The 24341-nt window shown below is 42.3% G+C and overlaps 1 protein-coding gene across 1 annotated transcript; it reads right to left on the reverse strand.

Annotated features, from left to right (window-relative positions):
- Positions 1 to 1021: 1021 nt before the first annotated feature.
- ANXA5 (annexin A5) lies at positions 1022 to 20663 on the reverse strand. Its single transcript, XM_082281764.1, has 13 exons — positions 20542 to 20663; positions 20428 to 20470; positions 13863 to 13947; positions 12706 to 12800; positions 12220 to 12333; positions 9853 to 9943; positions 8825 to 8904; positions 8344 to 8400; positions 5766 to 5859; positions 5292 to 5387; positions 4788 to 4846; positions 2624 to 2746; positions 1022 to 1555 (listed from the first exon to the last, which is right to left on the reverse strand). Exons 2-13 carry the CDS (start codon positions 20434 to 20436, stop codon positions 1493 to 1495), a joined length of 966 nt encoding a protein of 321 aa, XP_082137890.1. The 5' UTR covers positions 20437 to 20470; positions 20542 to 20663; the 3' UTR covers positions 1022 to 1492.
- Between the last annotated feature and the right edge of the window lie 3678 nt (positions 20664 to 24341).

Raw genomic sequence — 24341 nt, forward strand, 5'->3', positions numbered from 1 at the left:
AGTGGTCATGCCAAGTTTGCAGTGTATGCAGCTGGCCATGTCATTCCAGAATGAGTAGCTGTAAATGAACAGTCCTTGCTAACACATTTTTAAAAGCTCCACAAAAAGCAAAACTGACAAACCATTTCAGGAAAAGGAAGAAAACAAACTATGAACACAATATAGTTTTTTCTTCTGCATATTTTACACTGAAAACAAAACACTCAGCAGCTAGAGATCATGACAGTACTAATTCAGAATTATAATGAAAAAATTCAAATGTCACATTTATTCAATATGAAAGTTTTAAAGCTCCTAATAACCTGTGAAGAATCAGTTCCAGGAGGACTATTAAAATCTGCAGTTTCTGCCGCTGATGTATGTGACTGACTGATAAGCCAAGTTCAGAACCATGGTGTTCAGACCTTACAAGGCATGGAAGAGAAGCCTCTTTATTCTCCTTCACACACATTAATTTAATTTTCAGAGCCAGTCATAAATACTGAATTAAAGCAGAGAATTTAAGGCAGCCCATGAAACAGGCTGGTGCTTCTCTCACCCTGTGCTCTGCTCCCTCCTAACCTGAGGGGAGGGATGCTGCAACCATCTTTTCTCCCAAGATCCCTGAAGAACAGATCCCTGTCTTTCCATCTCTTCTTCACCTGCTTCCACGTCAGACACCCTTGACTGGCCCTAGAGTGCAGCATGTCTCTGCTCTACTTTGGCCCTGCACAGCAACTCTCCTTCCTTCCTTGCCCCAGGCTTTAGAGGGGAAGAAAAAGACAAAGCAGTACAAAACGAAAATGCAATGCCCAGCAAGCACCAATACTTTGGTTTTCCAACTATACTGAACAGCAGCATCACCACAACACCCATATCCTAGGCTAGACATGAAGATGGAGAGCTGCAAAACACCACAGATACTTAAACACTTCAATAATGGGAGGAAATACAGACCAACAGTCGGAGGCAGTGGAATCATATCAAAGGGAAAATAGATTAAAACCCATTGAATTAGATTAAAAACCATGTACAACTGTGATGAGAGGGGAAAAAATTTATTGGTCCTTTAGATTTCCAATGATTGCTTGTAATATATTCAGCAAGTTCATTAAAATATTACATACAAAGGATTTGTTTGCTTGCCATGTTAGAACTAGCTTAACATTCAGTGGAAATGTAAGGAATAAAAGCAAAAAAGGATAATCTTCAATTTATTGTGAAATACATGATTATATTTTCCTATTTCAGCAAAACACCTGTAAAGAACTGGGTTCTGTGCTCAGCACCCACTTTCCACAAAGGTGACTCTCTCAGATCACAGAAGGCACTTGAAATTCCTGGAAGTTGGGATGTCAGAAGAGGAGGGATAACAACGCGCTCATTTTTACTAAGTGCAATCCTAGTATAAATTCAAGCAGCCACAAAGCATTAAAGCATAAGACCTCAGGCAGACATGCTAATGAAGGGCTGCAAAGCTGGAGCACAACAAACGCTGTGTGTCCCTTCCCCATCAGTCATCGTCTCCGCCACAGAGGAGCAGCAGCGCTTTCCTGTAGTCCCCGGACGTGTCTTTCTGTTAACACAGCAGAGCAGCAGCGTGAGTCACCAGAGCAGCTGCCAAGGAGGGCCCCAGCACATTACTTGTTCATCCCACCCACAGGAAATCCACTCGGATGACTCGCCACTCAGGAATGATGCAAGGAAATTCTCTGCCTCTCCTATGAGAGTTATATTTATACAGACAGACTGCCAGAGACAAAAAACCTCCAAAAGCTTTACTAGAAAACAGAGCTGCCCGTTGCACATTTGATGCATTTGTCTGCAGGGGGAAAGTCCAAAGGAGAAGCCCAAAGCAACACCAAAAGCAACACCCTATAAATGAGCAAAGTGCACCTGCCACTGCCTAGAAAGGTGCCGGCCCTGCTCCCTGTAATCAGCGGGAAGCTTTGATACAAAATCCATAGATCAGTTGTACGGGCCTGACAGGCAGTGCCAAAAAGCAACTCCACCCAGCCTAGTTAAGGGAGCATAATGTCAGGAATGACAATAGAAAATCATAAAAAGTAGCATTTCAAAACAAAACAAGAAAAAAAAAATTCAAGAAAAAAAAAAAAGCCTTTTGGCTTAACTTTGCAGCAACAGCTGTCTCTGGATTCCTTGCTGGCTCCTTCCCATCCACTCAAAAGAAATTATGACTCAGACTGGTTCCACAGTGAAATCCGTTCCACTTGGAAATGCTGCAAAGGGTTCCACACCATAACCCAAGATGTAAATTTCAACCTGATGATAATTCAGACTCCCAACCCCAGTTTTATTATTCTGGAGCCTGCACCCTCTCTGAAGCACCGGACAATAAGGAACTCAGACAAGAACAAGGAAATGATGCAGTAGCTTAAAATGGTGTATGAGTAATTGCAATTTCAGAAAACCACATCATCTCCCCTGGTGAACACTGGAAGGAAACCCTGAGCTTTGCTTAGGAAGTGTCCCCCACTTAAACAATGCAATGTCAAAACTGAAGACAAGCCACTATCAATCTCAGAGCACAGTGTCACATCCACTCTCTCCCAAAAAAAAAAGCAGTGAAAACAGTGACATCTCAGTCACCCCTATGTTCCCTGAGAACAGAACAGTATTTTACCTGAATCATTTGATACAACGATTTAGCAAAATTCTTTCTGAATTCTCGTCTAATATCCAACAGATCAATTTCACTTCTTGAAACCATGACTCTGATCAGGGTGTCATCATCAGTACCAGCCCCCTAAGGAGGAAAGATCAAATCACATTAAAATATGAGCTTTTTCTGGACAGATGCTACAACAAAACATGAAATACAAACAACCATGGTAGAACATGAAAGCAACAAGTGGCATCTCAAAACACTCCTGCATTACAGTTCAGCTCCGAAACAGAATATTCAGGACAGTATCACAAGACATTCACACTGAAATGTGGAGAACAGAGGGCTGACCATGCCTACTATCAGGTGCCATATGCTCAGACCTCTTATTTCCCATTTCATCTCAGGCTTCAACTGTGAATGCCCATATAAATTTAAAACAATCCAGTTCCAAGCTTACCCAGCAGTATAGCTGCTTATCACCACAATCAGAATCACATGTAAATCCCCCTTGAAGTGTACTCTGAGGCTGCAGAACTGTAGTCAGTTCTGGAACTGGATACCTCAATCCTAGCAGTGACCAGTACAAAGGAACATCATACAGCAAGACACAGGCAGAGCAACTCATTCCATGAACTCTCCAGCTGTTTATTATGAGGGCAAACTTCACAAACCTTTTCCAACCACACAAACATGCCCCACTCCGTCATCTTTAATGCTTGAAACATTTCATGTTCCTGAGCAGACCAAGGCCCTGACCCCTGTGCCCAGACAAGGCAGACTCCACACAAGCTGAAGCCATACAAACTTTCACGTGCTGACCTGCGGATGCACCTCAGGGAAGGACTTGGCAGAGCCCCCACGATCATCTTCAGCCTAACGTCCAGGGTCACTCAATCCTTCTGGGTGCAATATTCTTGGTTTACACCTAAAAATGCCCTAAAGCTGCTCAAAAGTTATGCCATGAGTCCGGTGGTTTCTGAGGAATAAAAGCCAAGCTCTGCTCCACCTAATCATGAAAGCAAACTCTGCTCAGTGCAGAACCTTGTCATGCCAAACTGATAAATTAGAAGTACAAACTCCTCTGTCAAAATAATAATTGACAAAAAGCTTTCTTATCTGAAGTGTTTAATGATTTTTTATTTATATTCTAAAAAAAAAATTTGGGGATCTCACCAGCAGACATTGGTCAGGCTCCTCATAATAGAAGTGTGTAAGAATCTAAAGCCTACAGGAAAACTGCATTCTTAAAAAAATAAGAATTAATAAATAAGAAAAAAGTAATCCTCCTCAGACAGCTCAACCTACTGGTACAATATTTTGTTTTTTCACCTTAGCCTTATTCTACATTGTTATCTATAAAAGCAGTAAAGGACTTTTAAAAATTAAGCTATCATTTTGTGTTCCATCTCTAATTCTCAAGCTGTCACCTTGGAAGCTTTAGAATGATGGCAACAAACATACTTCAAGGCTTTCCAGCAAGGGAAGGGAGGAATTCTTCAGGGAAGCTGATAACTTGCCTGAAAACAACAGACTACCTACCTCTGGTTTAATTAATATTACCCACTGGGAGTTAAAAACTACAGTTTTGCCTGCTTATCTGTTCCCATCCAAGAGAAGGTGAAGCCAACAGAAACATGGATGCACTGCATAATGCAATTCCCTTGCACAATTTTTTGCAGCTGTTTAAGCCTTGCCTTTTCTCTGCTGAGTTTCTTCTGCTTCTCAAAACAGGATGGATAGTAACCAAAATGTGTTTCAAAGCTACCTAATGCCCTTGGTCTGTGAATACTCACACCCAAATCAAACAGCACTAAAATTTGCACAATTTACAGTTCTTTCCTTCCTCAGTACATCCAGCACCTAAAGACACTGGAGTCTATGCGGCTGAAAGTGCTCAGTGGATCTTGCCAGACATGTTCCAGTGTAGCAACATCAAGTCAAAAAATATCTGATGAGACTAAAAGACCTGTGTTCTGACAAACCTACAGAGAACTCCAAGGAAACCTTATGAATTGTTTGCATCCTCTCCCAGACCTTCGTTCCCTGAACCTTTTGCAGATACTTAGTGATACAGTAACCTGTGAGCATTTACAGTGGGAGAAGAAACTAAGAACAAGCTAATGGAGAGGAATTGTAGCCAGAGGAGATGGAAACTGACACAAGGAAAACAATTACATACCTTCATGGAATAATACAGGGTCTCAGCAAAATAGGCAGGCACACTTCGGATGCATTTCACTGAAAAAAGGCAAATGATTGAATTATTGACAGCTATTAAATACAGGGCAATCTTTGATTGCCAAGACAAGGTGTGTGTCACTGGGTCATTTTCTCCAGGGCTGTCACCTGGTCTGTTCCTCTGCTACAACTCTGTGGGTTCTGGGATTTAGAACAAACCATTTACTTTGAATAGCAGAAAGACTTTATTAGTCAAACTCTAAAACAGTCCTGGATGAACTGCCAGGAATACAGGTGAAGGCAGAGTTCGGTCTCACCTCTGGCAGAGGTGCACATGACCCAACAGAAGCAGTTCACCACCTCTTCTCTAGATATAAAAATAGATCCCAGGTGATTACCTTCCTAAAGGAACCCTGTTTTCATGCCAGTGTCTGTGACAACTGCAATTTAAGGAGGCCTGTGAGTAAGCAAAGGCAGCCAGTTCTAGATGTTAAGCCTTAATTACCCACTGCCAGAAGCAGCTTCTCCAAATCACCAGAGGTTTCCCGGTCAATGGTCTCTTCAATCTGGAAGCCAGAAATGGTCATGTACTTGTCAAACACTGCAAAACAAAGTGTACTTGGTCAGTGAACAGCCCACATTCCTGCCAGTCCCCCCCTCAGCTCAGGACAATGCCACCTGTGTGTCATTATCCACAGTTCAGGTGCTACTGGCTACTCACTGTCCTATTCTGAGCACCAATTTCCCATCAGATGCCCACTGTTCAACCCCTCCCTGCACCTGGAAGCAACAGCCCCATGCATTATTCCCAGTGGCCTAAACAGCTTGGTAAAAGAGACTTATGGATGGGCAAAGAGTCAGGGAAAAAGGGATTGTCTCTCTATTAGCAGCTCAAAGTATGCACCTCAAAATGGGCTGAGGTTTTCCAGGCTGGATTTCAGGCAGAAGCTTTTAGGCCCTCATTAACCACACTACCTACCCCTTCTTAAGTGGGAAACACTGCGGGTTCCCAAGATGGTGATGAACTTTTCTTCATCTGTTCCCCATTTCAGCTCCCCAGCTCTGAACAAAACCTGTTATGAATGCAAGAGATGAAAACATCAGCATTTGTTTTGCATCCTGTTGAAAAGCTCTGCTTGTCTCACTCTAAGGAGCATTAAATTTACTAACAAGCTACAGCTGGAGGGAAAAAAACCAAAAAATTGCCAAGTACTGAACTCATCTTAGAAATAAACGAAAATTGCGAAATCTCTTATCTCAGCAGACATCCCTCCAGGGCAGTGGCTGGGCATATCCCACAATTGAGTGTGACGGCATTTCCATGAGTAATGCATCTTTGGGCCCTGAAACTGACTGTGCGTAGTCCTTTTCATAAGCCTGGAGTTTTCTGAAGCCGTGATAATACAGCAAATAAAATCTATTCACAATACTGCCTTTTCTGCCCTTTTTTCCCTTCCCTTTTCCAAATCAGAGTAGCAAAACTTTGTTACATGACAGCTCTACAACAGCACAACCACGTCAGCTTGGCCCAGGAGGAAGTTTTCCAGGGAGGAGGGGAAGATGGATCTAGAAGCTCTCAGAAGCAGGATTTGTGGGCTGATAAATTGTTAGTTGTTTGAAACCACATTTTAATCACTGTTTTAGCACATTCACAGCTTTTTCAAGCAAGTCTGTCTTTGATGCAGACAAAGACCTGGGTGCATTTTCAGCACCAGGAAAGCAAAGTACTTCAAAAAGTTGGGATGAGCAAGAGAAGGGAGAAAATGAGAAGGAAAAAGAGATTTGGAAAACAAAACAAGTTCTTTTTCCTGCCGGTCGGAAAACTTTGCCTTTTTCCAAATTGTGTGCTAAACACTCTAAGGAGAAAGGTTGTACATATTGTAGTATATATGCTCTTTTTAATATTAATGGTACAGAGTAAAAGAAGGTGCAGAGGAAAAAGCTATCAAGGAACTCACTGCAAGGATATTTAGTACAAATAATATATGCTAAGCCCTCCAAATGAATAGCAGCAGTCTCCATCCAGTAACAAATGACAAGTCCCAGTCCAACATTTAGAAATACCAGCAAAGAATTTATTTAGAGATACTAGAAGTTGTAAATAGCACTTTATGCCAGCTTTAAGTTTTTGCCTGCCCTGCCACTGGGCAATACATAAAATATACCTCAACTGCACAACTTTAAAAAAACGATATTCACAAAATCTTTTCCAAAAAGTTTCCAAAAGAATGCCTTCAGGCATTCTCAGAAAAGTCTCACAATTACTTTGAATTAATATTTAGTAATCATATACACAAAAAATTTTAAAATCACCACTGAGCAAAAAGTTTGCCTTCTAATGTATCAAGTCCTTTCCAGAATATCATATGATTCGAGAAAAACGTTGGGAAGCCAAAAATCCTCCTACATTTGCCCAGTCATGTACCTCAGTTCTGACCATCTGTACCAGGCAAGAGCAATTAGAAAATGACTGAATCTCTTGAATGGAAAGTCCATTGACTCAAGGTCCCAGCTCAAGCTAAATATATGCAGCAAACCACAGAGACTATTTAGAAAACCAGGACCTTTTCAACAGCTGGGTTTGGTGCCTCCTCAATTTAGCTGCTCATTTAAACACAATTAAAGGGGCCAAAAGGAATCAATCTACCTACCAGGGTCTGTACTTCATGGGATTCCTCAATTACACAGGCCCAGCTAAAAGCAAGACTGAAAATTTCATGGAACAGTCTAGTTCATGATTCAAATGTTTGCCTCTCTAATTTTCCAGCTGGAATTGTCCCAGGAAATTAACTTCAACAGTAGAACAACAATACTTTCTAAATTTAAGTGACAAAGGATAGGCCTGTGCCAGTAAAATATATTCTGCCAGTCTGTCTCTCCATCTTGCTGTGCTATCAGGAGAATGTTTCCTTGATCTGATATTCCATGTTTACTCCATGTCACCTTGAACAATCCCTGTATTTCTTTAATCTCAACAGACAATTTATGAGAGAAACATCTTATGCAGAGTTATCTGAAATAACTAAGAAGAAACATGTATTAAATGAGTGGTAATCAAACTGCTGAAATACTGACCATCATTACAACAAAGCAAATGGCACCCAGCAAGAGACTGGCAAGGACACCAATTAACTGCTGGCATTCCCTTCCACCCAGAGCACAGGTCTAGGGAGCAGTCATGGACAAGGGATTAAATTCAGAGAGAAGTCAGATATTAAGGAATGACCTGTTAACATCTGCATTTTCCAGCAGTGGGTCCCTCAGCACCACCAAGCTTCAGCAATAACACTCTCTCTCACTGTTTCATTCAGGCCCCTCAGTAAATAATAAACAAAACAAGACACACTTTACACAGAAATGTCCAAGTGCCAAAAACTTTGATCTCGGTGTTTCAGGTTTTGGCAATTCTTTTGTCCAGAACATAAAAAAGTACATGAAAACATATTAAAAACCACAGAGAACCTGAACTATCACTCTTCCACATTTCAATTCTAGCTGTATACCATCTTTGTGACATAACTTGTAGAAATGGCCCAAACCCCAAGTCGTTCACCCACCTGAGCATCCTGCTCAACAAGAGCCTCATCAACTCCAGCATCAGGATCTCTGTTTGCCTAAAAAGAAATTCAGAAGTTGTTAAACTGAAGAATTGGAAGGTAAGTCCAAAAATACTTGTGTTATACTGAGCCTGTAAGTTACTGTGAGAAGTCACCCCCTAATGCATCTTCTCCAAAACCACCTTGTTTTTCCCTTTTGCTTGCACGTGTCCGTATGAAATAAGTGTTCTCTTGCCATTTTGCCATCAAAACCCCATGCAGCAGCACCTGCTGCACCCACAGGCATCACAGAAGTTTTTTGCTTCAGTGGTATGGAAATGACTCAGAAGAGAGCCCCAGGCTCACCCTGCACATCAGCAGAAGTGACTCAGCTCCAGAGCCAATCCTGCCCAGCACCAGGCCCCATCCAGAAGCCAGCTTAGTAAGCAGAAAGTGTTAAGTGCACCTAGAAGTGAGGATCATCACACAACAGGACACTGACCTGCAGGAGCACCACCAGCAGCCTCTGGAAGTGGCCTGATGTCTCTCCTGTGATCTTATCCTCCAGGTTGGCTTCATACTCTGCAAAAGAGGAATGCCCACTCACCACCTTACAGGCTCCCTCGCTATTTGAGGGAAAAGCAAGGAAAAGCAAATACTTCACTTGAGTCACAATTTGTAAAATCATCTATCAGAAACATCTCTAACACTCAGGACATATTCTGCTCTCACTTATAACCTAACACTACTGTAAAAGAGATGAAAATACAGCACCTCACACCTCATGTCAGGAGCAGATTACTCAAAATATTTTGAAGTACAAGGTGACATGTATAGATTTAGCTCCTTATGGACCTAAAGAGGATACAGACATGAAGTCATGCTAAAATATGGCAGTCTCAACTGTACAGAAACCATGAGCCCAGACAAGTCTACTACTTATACATTTTGCCCTTGGAGACTCTGGTTTTGGGCTCAAAATTTGTTAAGACATGAGACTTACTTGTGTGGCAGGAATCTGCATAGAAGTCAAAGACATTTGTTGAATAAAACACTGCTCTAAAAAACAACCCCACAATCACAGGGTAAAAGCACCAACTCCTGTAGACAGCCAAAAGCTGCACCTGCTTTAACACAAGTGCACTTAAACAGAACATAGAGCAAAAGGCAAAAAAAAAAATAAGGTCTGGGTTTTTTATGTGATACTAGTTTTCTTGTTTCCAGTTACTAAAAACTGCCTTTCAGTCAAAGGAATGAAAATAATGGGTGGAAGAAAGAAATGCATTTGAAAGAATTCTTACTGTAAAGCACAGAACACCGTAACCTGCAGTCATAAACCCTGAAATAAAAACTATTTAAGTTTCCAATGCAAATACTAGTTCCTTTCAATATGAAATCTTGCAACACAGCAGAAAAAACTCCCTCTTATTGGACACATCCATCAGTTCAGAGACAGACCTTACCTGAAAGATGAGCTAAAATCATATTAAGGGAACTGAACAGAAACCCTTATTTTATATAAAAAATTACCTTGCAGATAAACCTGTTTAATATTCTGCACTTCCGCAGGTGTTCTGGAGGCAAGAATTTCAGTCAACACTTTCTCATTGGTTCCTGCTCCCTGCAGGGGTGCAAGTAGGAATCAGTTGATGGAATAACAAAAGGAAAACAAGAATTCTCTTTGATAATCAAAACCAAGCATAAACTTATACATTTGGACCAAATAAAAAATATTTTCTTCTTTCTGGTATACTGTGGGGGTTTTGATGAGAATTTCTTCCAGTTCTGTCTTGATTGTTTTCAAAACCAACTCAACAATTTATAAAAGCCCAGTGCTGCAGGCTTCAGATGGGCCCTTCCATGCCCAAGCACAGCCAGGTGTGCCTCAGTTCTTTGCTGTTACAGCCAATGACGTCAAGAGAAGTGAATGAAGAGAGGAAGTTTCCATCTTAGCTCTAATTCATAGTGTCTGTCACCAGCCAGGACACAGATAAACACAGAGCCACCCAGCACAGATCTGCACCCTGCTGTGAACTGTGCTGTCAAACAAACCCCATCTTCCACTGCAAACACACTTCACAGAATTGCTAACCCAGACAGTTTCAGCAATTCTGCTGTTCTTAATAACAGCAGGCACAATAGCCACTCTTTCACTTTCACAAGGATAAAACTTAAAAAGCCAAGCCAGTATCTTGCTTCCACAAGTCTGAGCCTACTTTGTTTGCAGGAATAATCCATTGCTCTTTACACATACAAAGGAGTTGTTTCACAAATGCAACACTGAAATGCAATACTAAGCATTTTTTACTTTTATTTACAACTTTTCCTGTAAGGAAAACATTGAATACTAAACTCATACAAAGATATGCAACTGCACACAGAGCTATCCAGAATACAAGTCTGCCAGATTACAGGCAATCATTTCCAAAATACAGATGGTTTAATGAACATCCCTACTCAACAAGGGAGGCAGGCACAGTTAAACTCACTCTGATCCAAGTAGCAGCAGTGAAAATTGATAGGACAGCCTTCAGCACAGAGTTAGTGCTCTTAGCTGAGTTATCTTGCACTGAAGTCCCTGCTATCACATCTGCTTTACTGTTATCCCCTTAGCTGAAGTGCAGCCAGTATTGACATACTGTGCAGACACATTTTCTGAAATTCTATGGTCTTGGGTTTAATACCTTTTTTAAGTGACTAAAACAAAACCACCCTTGTTTCACTATCTCTACTTTCCCTCCTACACCCATCTGTTCTGTCATTTCCCTGTCAGTCCTTGACTCCTAAATCAATAAGAGGAGCTTGGGAATACAATTTTTTTTTATTCATCGACAAGGCCTTTATCAGTTTCTTTGTCAGGTACCATCTCCCCTTCCCCCAATGCACATAAAGATGTTACAGAAAACCTCCAGGAACGAAGTTTCTGTTGTCTGAGGGACTATTTGCTGGGTCACAGGTGCATGAGCACTTGCTGGCACAGTTGACTAAAGCCTACATATTAACCAGCTGCTCATCCAGGATCTTGGGAGTTTACACAGAAGTGTCATTCCATAAAGCACTACCTCACACTAGTCAAGTTCAATGTCCTCTACTTCAATCAATACTGTAAATAATCCAGGGACATCCAATTCCTGAAATTCCACGGGCTGATGAATCAGATAGGTGTGACCGGGGGGGGGGGGGGAAGAGCACATGGAAGAGACATTTCTACACGTCCACATTGTAAATTGTTTGTTTACCTGGCCTGCCCAGAAAGGCACTAAATGCATTCACTAAAGAGAAATGTTAGAAGGGTAACACTGACAGGGACATCAATTATTCCCTCTGCGTTACTGAAGGCAGATTTTAGAACACATTCCATTCTACAAACAATACCAGCTCAATTTTGGTGGACATCAGTTTACATGAGCTTGTCAATTTTGGACTTGCACTGCAATCCATCAGGGGCACAACACTCTGTAGCTTAAACAGGAGTCAAGAAGAAACAAAGAGCACCACACTTCCATTAAATCCTCTGAACTAATTTTCATACAGCTGTGTAGCTATAACACCTAGGCTGCTCACAGCACAAAAATCCAGAGCCCACTGGAGTTCAGCACTGCACTTGGAACAGCAAAAAGAATGTGAAAGCAAATGCACATCCACTCGTATTTAACCCACAAGGAACAATTCTTATGCTGTGTAGGTTTCTAAACTGCCTCTGAATTAATAGGATGAAAAAGAAATCAGGCAAAACCATGAAATTGGCAGATGTTAGCACAACTTTGCTAATTTTTATTTTAAAGCCTACTTCTATTAGCATTCCCCTTGGCAACCAAAGTTCATTCCTAGGGAAAAAAAATTAACCAAAGAGCAGCAATCATTTAATGGAACACATTAATTCTCCCCTCCTCTTACCTTGATGGCATGCTTCAGTGCATGAGCATCAAAAATATACGCTGGTCTCATCAGAGACACCATCAAGGTTTCAAATTTGCCAGTAAGTTCTGATTTCAGGTCATCCACAAGATCCTAGTGCAGAACAAACAGTGCTGTAATCAACAAGGACTAACCATTTTACAGGGATGCACATGAGTCTGCAAGCTGAAAGACCCCAGAGACACAGCAAAAAAACCAAGGGATGCCTCTCTTTTTGTTTTAATTAGTACCTCAGCTGAAACAAATAAGGCAGGAGGAAAGGATAAACAGGCATTTGGAAAACCTGAAACTCATTGTGATTTTTTTTTAGGATAAGGTAGAGGAGAGTGGAAGACCAAAGCAAAAGTAGATCTTCTTGCAAGGAATGTTTTACAGGGAACATAGTAAATGTGCCTCATAGTTTTGAGTAATCATTGTAAGCCAGAACGAGCTCATTTCCAGAAGTATTTTTTTTCTTCTTCTTACCCTGCCAAATAAGGTTTTAAAGGCAGAAGCAATTTCTTGACGCTGAGCATTGTTTCTGGTGGTGAGGATATTCAGCACAGTTCCTTCATCAGTCCCTGAAGTTAGAAAGAACAAGGAGTTACAAACACACTCTGACAAACAAACTGCAGTGGCCCAAACGCAAAAGGCAGTGAAAGACGCTTTGACAACAACAGCCTACTGGCAAACAGCAGAAGCATTTAAAATAACAAATGTTACCATACCCCAAGCTGAGCCACCAAGTTTGGTGCAGAAACATTACTGGAGGACTTAACATGTTGTTTGTTCTCCATCAGTGCTCTGACCCAGACTCTGCTCCAAGCACCAGCTATAACATTTAGTCACAGTCTGTATTCCACAGAAAGGCCTTGCCTTTGGGCTCACCAACAAACTACCAACTCCCAGCAAAACTCAGTCCAGCAATCCCAGACACCCCAGAGGGCAGCAGCATGGAACTCTTATCCATTTGATAGACAATAGCTTGCAAGGTAAGTCCTCCCAGCACAGCATCTTCCCAGCCCTACTGAATTTGCCCACAGGCTGAGGTGTATCACACATCCCTCCTTCCCTTCCTTCTGCTCCCTTCCACAGGTGGCTTCAGAGAAAGCAGCAAATCAGGGTTTGTTCTCCCAGGGAAGTTCTGGGGCAGAAAGCTACAATGTGAGTTTACAGAACACTTCTTAGTCTGCATTCACGCTGTGTGCTCGTACTCCTTGTCCCAGTAACTGCACTGTGCTCGCACACTTCCAGGCCAAGGGGGCCGTAGTGGATTTTCCACGCAGAGTTCCTACCATGCTGCTGTAATTCTCCACAGCTGTCCCTGTAAGTCCACAGTTGAGCTGCTGTGCTGTAAAACTTCTGTGCCCCCAGAACAGTGTGTGGAGCATCCATTTCTTAATGGGGAATGTGAAAACCCCCTTTTCTTTTTCTCTTATGCTAACCCAAAAGTAAACATCCTTGAGAGCTGCGCAGTCACAACCAGGACACGCCCAGACCAGTGCGGTCCTGGGGCTGTCATTCCATGCCTTGTAGACACACGCCCTACTCTCATTTACTAAAACAAAAAAAAATAGATCAGAAAGGATGTTTGCAAAGGAGGGAGAGCCCTTTCTTTCCTGTAAAATAAAAATTATTCTTACCCAGTCCCTTCATGGCCTTACGAAGGGCTTCTGCATCAGCTCTGGCATCAAAAGGAGCGAAGGCTGTCACGGTGCCTCTCGTGTACTGGAGGAGGGAAAAAGCCATTAAATAGAATATTGCACTTTTCAGTTCTCCATAGAGGAGCTCAGGCTAAATTTGAATCACAATCCAAAAGCTGAGAACATTTTTCTTGCAATTGTCTGGCTAAAGAGCAGTCTGTGGGTGTTTAAACACAGCTCACTCCAGAGGTACCACTGTGCTTTTCTTTAGCAGTGCACCAGCTGAATTTGGGTATATTTATGTAACAGTTCTGCAAACTACTGTTATCTTCAACACTGGAACCTGAATGCAGGGAAATGACTTAAGAATTTATCATTTGCTAAAGTAATTTGAAAAATTAATTGCACAAATCATGTATGCCAGACAAATGGCACAAAGACACACTTGGAAGTAAAAACTACTTCCCCTCAAGAAAACCCTACTGGAACTTTCAAGAAGTATCACACTGATTTTTTCCACCACCTTGCAAATGGTGAACTGAACTCTGCAATGGCTTTCAATTTTTCATCGTGCTGCTTTTTTGACACAAGCAACTCCTTATACAAAAGTGATTCAGCCACATTAGCTTACAGCTAAAAAAAAAAAAAAACCCACACTTCAAACATAAGGATAAAAGATCAGCTTGTCCAACCACAAAAATAATTTCACTAGGTTTCCATGGAACATGGCTCTTGAGGGAATTTCTCTTTGGATCAAACACAAAACTACATTCATCATCATGATGGAAAAGTTTTGCCTTTGTTTTAACAGGATAGTTCAAGAACTTATATGTGTTCAGCACAGCAGTTAATTCATAAACTACAGAAGTTGCCAAAAGGGGAAACAGCTGGGTTTGGGGAACAGGAAGGTGTTTCCAACAGCTGAAGAGGGGACATTTCCTGTAAGCACTGCTGTAAAAACGTAGCAATCAGTACAGGCAGGGCATTTTTCCACTCTCAAGAAAGAGAATGATAGCAAGTGCCAAGACACCTACTGAGACTGGCACCAGACTACTCCAGAGGCAGCACAGCCATCTGGCCTTCCCTGGAGTTTGGAATTTCAGCTTTGGTGTCCAGTCAATGCACTCAGAGACAGGTCAGCCAGAAGGGCAGGGAGAGAAGAGCAGTAACCAGAAACTGCTCTGGGGCACCCGTGTGCTCCTGCCACCGGAGACTCCCCACGCCTCCCACTGCAGCAGCAGCAGCCAGGAGTCAGGCTCATTTCTCAAATCTTCTGACAGATCAGAACACAAAGTATCACGATGTTTAATGGCAACAACAAATTTCTCTTTGGGGGATGATTTCCAATAGCCAGCATAACTCAGAGGCGTGACAATCCCACTGGAACACTCCGCTTTTCCCATTATAAGCAAGTTTTTTAGGTAGTACTTCAAATGTATTAGTTGTCATCTTCCTAGCTAATTCCAAAAGCTACCACAAAAAAAATCTCAAGGATTTGGGACTCACTTCTACAAACTGAACTTAATTTGGTAAAATGGATCAAGACTGAAAAACCTTTCCCTCCTCCTCCCTTACTACCACTCCAACCAGAGTGCAGTTATTTATTTCCATATCATCTCAACATAATTAACATTACAGAAGTACCACAATTCTCCTTTGGAAATGACCAATGTCAACAACTCTAAGAGGAAGCCAATATTGATCTTAAAGCTTTCTTTTGCTTTGCTTGTTATAAGCAAGTGGAATTCTCCTTCACAATTCCTAAGTCTTGTGACAACAGCCCAACATTCCTTTGTGGCTGTTACAAAGTATGTGTGAACACTAAATGCCAGATGAAATCTCTCTCTGCATCACCCTTCTCATTTTTGTTAACTGACAGGAATCCTTCTTCACTCTTTTCCAAAGCACCGCATAGAAAGCCTGAACATGCACTAAGCTTGCTGAACAGTTCCTGAAAGATCTTCTGGTGCAGCTGAAGTCAAAAAGACTTTTCTTGATGTCTGAGCACTGTTTGCATTCCCGTGTGGCACACAGCACTCAGTGGATTTTGGCTCCCCACCTGCCACAACCACCCTCCATCAGAACCCAAGCAGCACCTGCCTTTAGGAGCCATGTGTAGGCAGATGTGACACTCCCAATAGTTGGCCCAGTACTGGGAAAGGGTCAAGCCATCCCCTAACTTCCACATCAGAACCCTACTCAACCTGACTGCTTTTTAGAGCACTGCAGTGTGGCTTGACAATTGGGGTACAGCAGGGAATACTCAGACACATCATGTTTAACAACCACAAATCCATCTAAAACACTCCACTATCCACAAGTGCCCTTTTAGTTATTCCAGTTCAGATTTCTCATTTGTGAAATCAATGGTCAAGGGCAGAAAGTTCTGCAGGAGTAAGATACTCAGTCCATAGAGGGAAGAGCTGTCTCCTCCTTCCCAAACACAGCACATTTTGGCCACAAAGAGAGGGCAGCGCCTCTTCTGAACCACTATCACAGCTTGAACCAAACCTGCTGTCACAGCAAATCTGAAACAGGAGCTATGAACCAGACAAACTTCATTATCTACTTACCTCTATAAAAAGATATCTTATCTTTACTATCACTAGAAACATTTCTTGCCGTTTAAGTAAGCAGATACACTATAACACAACAGCCTCCTAAGTCCTTTTTTCTTTGAATACTAAGCTTCCCATCCAGTAGCACCCAAAACACATCAATGAAAAAGACAAATAGTCTTTGATATAAATCCTTTTGTAATCTGGAGTGATCCTTTACTTAATTGCCACACCTTATCCTGAGCAGTAAAATATAAAGAGAAGTACAACACACAAAACCTCAACACAAAGCGTATCACAAGATTGTAACACCCCAAACCTACACACATTTTTTTTTTCTACGTTCTCCAATACAGCGATTGTTGTTAAGAGGTCATGTGTAGTGCAAATGAAATTTGTGATTACACACTAGAAATAAACAGCAGCTTTCATTTTCTCCAGACACATCCCAATGAGACCAATGAAGCTTCTAGAAACACAAAAATAGCATGAAAAGGAAAGGCAGAGGGGTAAAAAAACAAAAGACAAAAAAAGGACTTCAATGCAAGAGATAATACTGTTTTAGAATTTAGAATTTATTCCCCTTCTAATGAGGAAATTCACAGTTGCTGGTATTTTTGATCAATTCTATGCTAGCAAAGGTTTCCAGAAGAAGATAAAACCTCATCAGGTGAAATGTTTCTAACCAGCACCTCAAAGCGATCATCTCCCAAGAGACAATTTAGCTTCACAAATTAATACTGCCACATATCCTGGCAACAGTAACAATAGCCACTTAACAAGGTTCCTTTTCATTTTCCTCACCAAGCACACAAAACATTTTCCACCCACAAGGCCCTGTGTTTAGCCACTGTTAAATACAAAGCATTCCTATCAGCAAACAACAGACCATACTTGAACTGATTGAGACTCCTTCCCGGCTACCATGGCTCTGTACCACGTACAGCAACTTCTTGTCAGTCAGTTTCACAGATGAAGAGCCACCCCTGTTCTCTGCAGCAACAGAAGCAGTGTCTCAAAAATTTGCTGCTGGAAAACCCAGTATTTAGTGCAGAGCAGGTGCTATGAGACTTTTTCTTTAAGCAACCACTTGTTGACAAGATGACACAGGAAAACTGTAGCGTGGTAAGATTGGAAATGGAGAATATTTACCAGTAAAGAGAGAAGGTATGCTATTTCCAGCAGACAGAAGAGAGCCCAGAAGGTCACGTGCTAGAATAAATGATAGACTGCTGTAAGACGTCTTACATAAGAACCATTTTGCAGATAAACACAACACAGTGTTCACTGCTGACCTGAAAGCCTTCATGGCCATTGAAGGCCACACAAAGATGCCAGTTCAAACTGTGCTCTAAAACCAACATGACACACGAAATATGCAATTATTTCCTGCCACTCTCACCAAAATTTCAAGGGCAGTACAATGCAAATGACATTGAGTAGACGGATACCGGCAAAGAGCTGATGCAAATGCAGAACTACAAAGACATGTCTGCAAAACACCTCTCTAAGTTTGACAGCGCTTCAGATTGTCTGCCTAAACAGGAGGAGTAAGCTCAGGTCAGCGGACTATATTCACATCTGCCCCACTAAATTTAAACTCTTGAGAAAAACCATAATTACACAACATCTGTGGTGAACTCTGAGTCAGTACACCATGGAGATATCAAAGATAGGGAGGAGGGATGGAAAAGAAAAAAAAAAGGAAGAGAGGGGGTGGGAGAGAAGGAGAAGAGCAAGCAGCAGCCACATAGGAACCAACACCCATCCTCACGAGTAACCTCAACAGAGCCAGAGGGGGCTGCTTAGCTCAATTCTGAAGGTGTTTGTACTCTGGAATGTGAGACAATCCTCTGGAGCACTATGGAGCTGGCAATACTACTGCTGTGCTCCAAGCCACACGTGCACATTGGCAGAACAGGAACTCCAGATATAGCACAGAGCGGCCACACCTTCACCAGCAGCTACAATCCTTTCCTGGCAGTTTACAACTGGACACACAAAATACTCCGAAGTTTTATTCAGGGAAAAAAATTGGGAGTATCAGACCAAAACAGATCAGTCCACAGCACTTGCTGCTTTCTCTCCAGATTTCTGAACCAGCAAACACAGGGCAGCAGTTCCCAGCCTGTTCACTGAGCAGAAAGAGATGGTGCCCTGTGCATCTCTGCAGTAACAAAGACCACTACACACACAGCTGGGAGAGAAAGGTCAGCTTGTTAGGGCAGCAGTGCTCCCTCAAAGAAAGCAGATAAACACAGGCAGGGAGAGACCAGCCTGTGCAGCACATCACAGCATGCTGTAGTTTTCCTACAAAATCAATGAACCTTTCTTTTCTGGACAGGGAACACACAAAATTCCTCAAGCCTTTGGGCAAAGGGAAAAAAAAAATCTTCACAGAACTGGGCAAGGACAGGTACTTCAGTGACCAAGACTCCAACTATAACTTGCCTTCTTCAAAGGTTTTATTCTTCAGTGATGTACCTAGGCTAAACTGGACTCCAGGGCACTGTGCTGTGCCTTGGTGAACTCTGAAGCTTTAGTTGCACACAAGAAGCTTCTGTCAATTTCATGGGCATTTTCACCCTTACCGCCACTTCGTGATGCAACATTTAGAACAGATGCTTGTCATGAGAAATAGAGTTTTTTCTTCAGCTTTGCTTTTTTTTATTTTTATAAAATGAGTTACAGGCTACAAAGCTTTAACACTCCCAATCTTTCATGGCTGCCTAACTGCACAGGCAAAGAATACTACTACTTACGTGGAAAGCAGCCCTCTGAATGTGGAACCTGGAGAACAAGGCCTACCTAATAAAAACCCTCATTGTTTCCATTACTTCAATCTACCACCATCCACCGCAGTTAAAAAACCATCCCCAAGTGTCACCTTAGGCAGTAGAAAATTTACTACCTGAAGGCAAGAGTAACTGGTTTGCACTAGTGAAGAATGAAATATTCCTGTTCAGAAGTTAATTAAAGTTTGTCTCTGTAGAAGAGACAAGAATATTGTAAATTTCCATGCTTTTACTAAAATGAAGTTACCCTTAAACCTGTAAGCAATGGTACATATTCTGTAATGAAAGTCTTAAGTGTCCAAGAATATCCCTCTGGCTAGGTGCCCTGCCCTGTTCTCCTAACATGCATCCTACAATCCAAGCCTGATGTTTAAAGAAGGGATTTTCCTTTGTCCCTCAAAGAAAAAACCCAAAACAAAACACAACTTCAAGAATTTAGAGAAATACTATTAAAAACCTTTTTTCTTTAAAAGAAGTGCCCTTTCTTTATTTTAAAACTATATCCACACATGAGTAAATATTCACAAGGGTATTAAAACACTACTAATCACTCCACTCATTAAGTGCAATTACACTCTGACCTTTGTGAAAGCCCTAATAGACCTTGATTGCTTTCACTTCCTACAGCGGTACAAACCCCATAAATAAGCCATTAAACTCCTATTTTACTTTTCAGAGGGTAAGCATTTGATGCAACTATAGAAACAAATGCTGGAGTCCTCCCCATTTTCCTTGCCTTCATCCAGGTTCAAACCACAGCAACCAAAGGGCTGCAAAGGAAAAATCACTGAACGAAGAACTGCACGACAGCTCCACGGCTCCCAGAAAAATTCATGTTCGCTATGGGAAAACTGGGAACGGGCCCCGAGCCTCCAGTACGCACTGCCACGGTGCTATTTTTTTTCTCCTTCCTTTCAGTGGAAGGAGTCTCCACCCATGCACAATATAAACACAGGGTACCGAAAACTTGGACAAATTAGTAGAAACTGAAGGAAAAAAAAAAAAAAAAAAAAAAAAAAAAAAAAAAAAAAAGTTGTGCCTGACGCGCCCTCACATGATCCCCGTCCCCCTCCCGAACGCGTCCGCCCGGGCTTGGGAAGGGGTTGGTTTAGGGGAGCCCCAAAAGAAATTGGTGAGAAGTAAAAGTAAGGAGGCTGTCCCGGGAGCGGCCGGGCAGGGACCGCGTCCGCCCGAGGCCACCGCTCTCCTCACCTTCGCCATCTCTGGGATCCGCCGGGTGGGGCCGAGTCCGAGTCTGCAAAGAGAGATGCGACAGTGAGGGACAGCGAGGAGCAGGAAGCGGCAGAGCCCGCCCGCACCCCTCACCTCCCGCCGCGCTGCCCTGAGGCACCAGGAGCACCGAGCGAGGCACTGAGGGAGGCACCGAGCGAGGCACTGAGGGAGGCAGGAGCGAGGAGGAAGGAGGTCCCGCTGCGGCGCCGCCGGCTCTTGCCTCACCCAGGGGCCGGGCCAGCCCCACCCCAGGCGGGCGGCGAGGCTCGGCCGCCTGCCGGGGCCGCCTGCAGGCCGGGCACTGCCGGCTGCGTCCCGGCTGTCTCCTCCGTCCCTGCGAGGATGCCCTGGAAGGGTGGCACTGGTGCTTCTTAGCAATCGTAAACCTTTTAAAAGAAAAACTACATTTGCCGATAGACAGCCTCCAGCAAGTGCTCAAGTCCCCTTCCCCATGAAGTCTATATAAAATCAGTTCCCGTGTATCTGGAGGGGATCCTATCCCAGCGCTAAAGGGCAAGTCTGAACTGAATTCGGTAAAAAGCAGGCATTTCATTAGCTGACCTAGGTTGGCTTCCAAGTAAGCCAGGTGAGCACAACAAGCACAGTGCTGAACAGAATGTAAGGGCTATAAATTCTGGACTATCAGAAATTACAAGCATTTCAGGCAATGACGCTTCTCACTTCACATCTTCCAGAAGGACCATTTCCCTGCCCCAGGAATAGAGAAGACATATCTAGTTTGGGAGAGCAAGGAGGATGCAGTCTGCATGGCTCCTCAAGGAGCTGCTCCATCTAAGCTGCAGACAGACTCACTCCCTCAGCCACACAGCCTTGAGTCAGACGAAAGGAGGAAAAGTAATTGCAATGTGAAAGGAATTCACTGTCTCTGCCAAAATAAAACATGAACATAATCCCGCTGTGTAAGCATTTTAACATGAAACAGTCACTTCTGTCTGAAAGTAAGTTGCCTTTACCTCACAAACAGCAAGAGAAACATAGATCATGATGTAAATTTAAATATTTGGTCCAGCATTTCTTGTTGCCCCAGCAGCGCACATACAGTTCAGCAAAAACATGGGATCCACCCATCTGGCTTCCTCTGCAGGACCGAGGACCACATGATTTGCCAAAATGTCCTTATTTACTTATTAAAGCCTCATTTGAATCTAATCCATTGAAGCAGCATTCCACATATGCCCAAAGATGCATGAAGGGAATAGAGAGCTGCTCATAGCATGCATGTGGAAAAGCACATATGGATGAGATTTAGAATAATAATATTAAAGAAAACATTACAGGTCATGAAATAGTTTTTTTTTAAAAAAGAGCAGTTGATATTCAAATATCACTTATTCGAATATTACTTCAAGCACAATCTTGCTTAGACACATCCACCCCTTTCTGCAAAATTAAGTCTTTTTCTCCTTACACATCATATCCAGGGCAGACACACGCCACATTGGATCATGTTTCAAGCTTTACCATGTAGGGAGTGCAGACATAAGGAAATGCAGTGGGAGCCAAAGCCACCCTGTTTAACACACTCCAAGATTCTGTCAATCAGAATGAGGCACATGAACACAGCAGTAAAAGCTCATTGAATGCCAAATGGAAGTCAAACCTCAGTAGTGAATCAGATGTGTGATAAAGAAAAAACTATTGGGTGATGTGGAAAATTTTAAAAAGCTGTATCAGTATCATGTGAACAATTAATGAGACTCTAGAAACCAGTAAATCTGTAATCATCATCACTTCAAAATATGTTAACAAACTATCTGCTACAGTAAATACACGAAGGTCAGTAAGTTACTTGTCCTGACATCTAAAAAATATCTATTAAACTTCACAAATAAAACAAACCCTTGTGTAATTTGGGGAAAGGTGTCTGTTTGTCCAACAAATTATTTAGCAATTAGCATGGGACCACCTGGAATGCATCTGCACTACCTCCCTCTCCTTGCTCCAGCAAGTCCATCCCAGCTCCCAGCACTGCAATCCAAGGTTTGAATCCGGGGCTCCCTGAAATGCTGAGTGTAGTTTAAACCAGGCACAGTGACACACAATTTCTGCTATCCTAAAGAATCTGTTCCAAGCGTGTCATGCATATAATAGCACAATTAGAGGCAAGAGGGGAAAGCTTGGCTTTTTACTTTCCAGTTTAGGAGAATGGATTTTTCTGGATTATAGGATTTTTGTTTCCTATGCCTTATTTAGTATCCTTACAATTGCATAGCAACTCTTAAGGAAATGATCCAACAGATGTATGGAATTCCATTTTCCCCTTTAAACTTTTTGTTGGGGGCTGTGGATTTGGAATCAAATTAGCACATGCTTTTTGTTCTGCAGTGTCTCTGTGAACACTTTGCTTCTCATTTCCAGTGGTAGAAGTCTATTCTATTCAAAACCAAAATATTTGGAATGGTTTTCCACTCTTCTACCTTCAACCAGCTCATTATTCTATTCTCTAACAAGCATGAGGTAACATTCAGTCAATGGGAGGCAACCTCTGGATTTCTAATCAGTGAAGGAAAAGGAAAAGAATCTTGGGAATGAGAACACAGAATATTTTCCTGCTCTGGAAGGGGTCTGAAATGCATGATCCAGATGAATTGCAAAGGCAGGAAAAGGTTAAACAGAGAAGGATCTTCTTGCCAACAAATGACATTGAGGGTTAAACCTACTCCAATCAATCAAAAATGTTATCAATGTGTGTTTAAGCAAGGAAATATTTACATAACTTCATAAAGCAAAGAGGCCTGGGGGAGCAGGGGGAAATGTTAGAGTAAAACCATGGGAAAGCCTCACCAGACCATGTGGCAAGAGCAGATGTTTGAAACAGAAATAAATCTGATTATCACCAAATTTCAGCCTTTGCATCGATTTGAACACAAAGGGAAGAGGCAGGAGCAGCTCTGTTAGCAAATCCAGGATGGACCTGAAGACATGAACGTATACCTGGAGAGAAGTGCATTTTGCACTGACTGCCTTCAGGAGAAACAATTCAAGTAAGGCTAAAACAGTTGGAGATGGTGACTCACAAGCACCAGATGCAGGATCTTCGTGGTCACCACGAGCAAGTATTTCACCTGACAGCAGCTCTAACAGTCAATAGTGCTCACCCAAGTCACAAATAAGTCTCCTATATTTAGTGTAATTCTTTTTCTCATTTTTTTAAAAATGAAGACAAATTTTCATGCAAGTTAAACTACATGAGGTCATAGCAATCTTTTCACCTTCCAAGCCCCTCCCTGCCCTTTGCATCTTCAATCACTACTAAAATCATACCAGGACGTAACAGTCTGCTTCCCAGGGCTGCTACTGGCACAGTGCACTTCCAATTCTTCCTTAACACAGAGCTGCAAACACCTGGAATGAAAAACAGCAATAAAGTATCAGAAAAAGACTGGCAGTGCCTTAATTTAGCTCTGGCACACATTGCAACTTTGGAAGCAGGGCCCTGTCAGTTCCCAATCCACTTCAAGGCACAAGTCTTGTCCACACAGAGTGAAATTCTGGGGTTGTAGCTGCACAGGAAGGCCAAGAGGACATTCAGGAATCATCAGATATGTGAAATAATTAGCTTGATATGGGGTTTCTAACAAGGGCCTGGAAAATGTTTTCAAAGTCTGGTTGCAGCACTAAAACATACCTGTGTGTTTTTCCAGAAACAATGGGAAAAGTCTGGGGGATGAAGAGTTAGCACAAAAGCAGTTAATTTCAGAAGCACAGCCCCTTGCAGCTGCCTTGAGGAGTTTTTAAAAAATAAATAAATAGGAAGATGGATGGTTTGCTGTATCAAGGCAGCCTTCCAGCAGGTCCTTACCTCCTGCCCAAAAGCATCATGCCTCATTTTGCTACCACTGCTATTCATGAGCTGTTATCTGACCCTACCT

This window comes from Coloeus monedula (assembly GCF_965178545.1).
Source record: "Coloeus monedula genome assembly, chromosome: 5".
Lineage (NCBI taxonomy): Eukaryota > Metazoa > Chordata > Aves > Passeriformes > Corvidae > Coloeus > Coloeus monedula.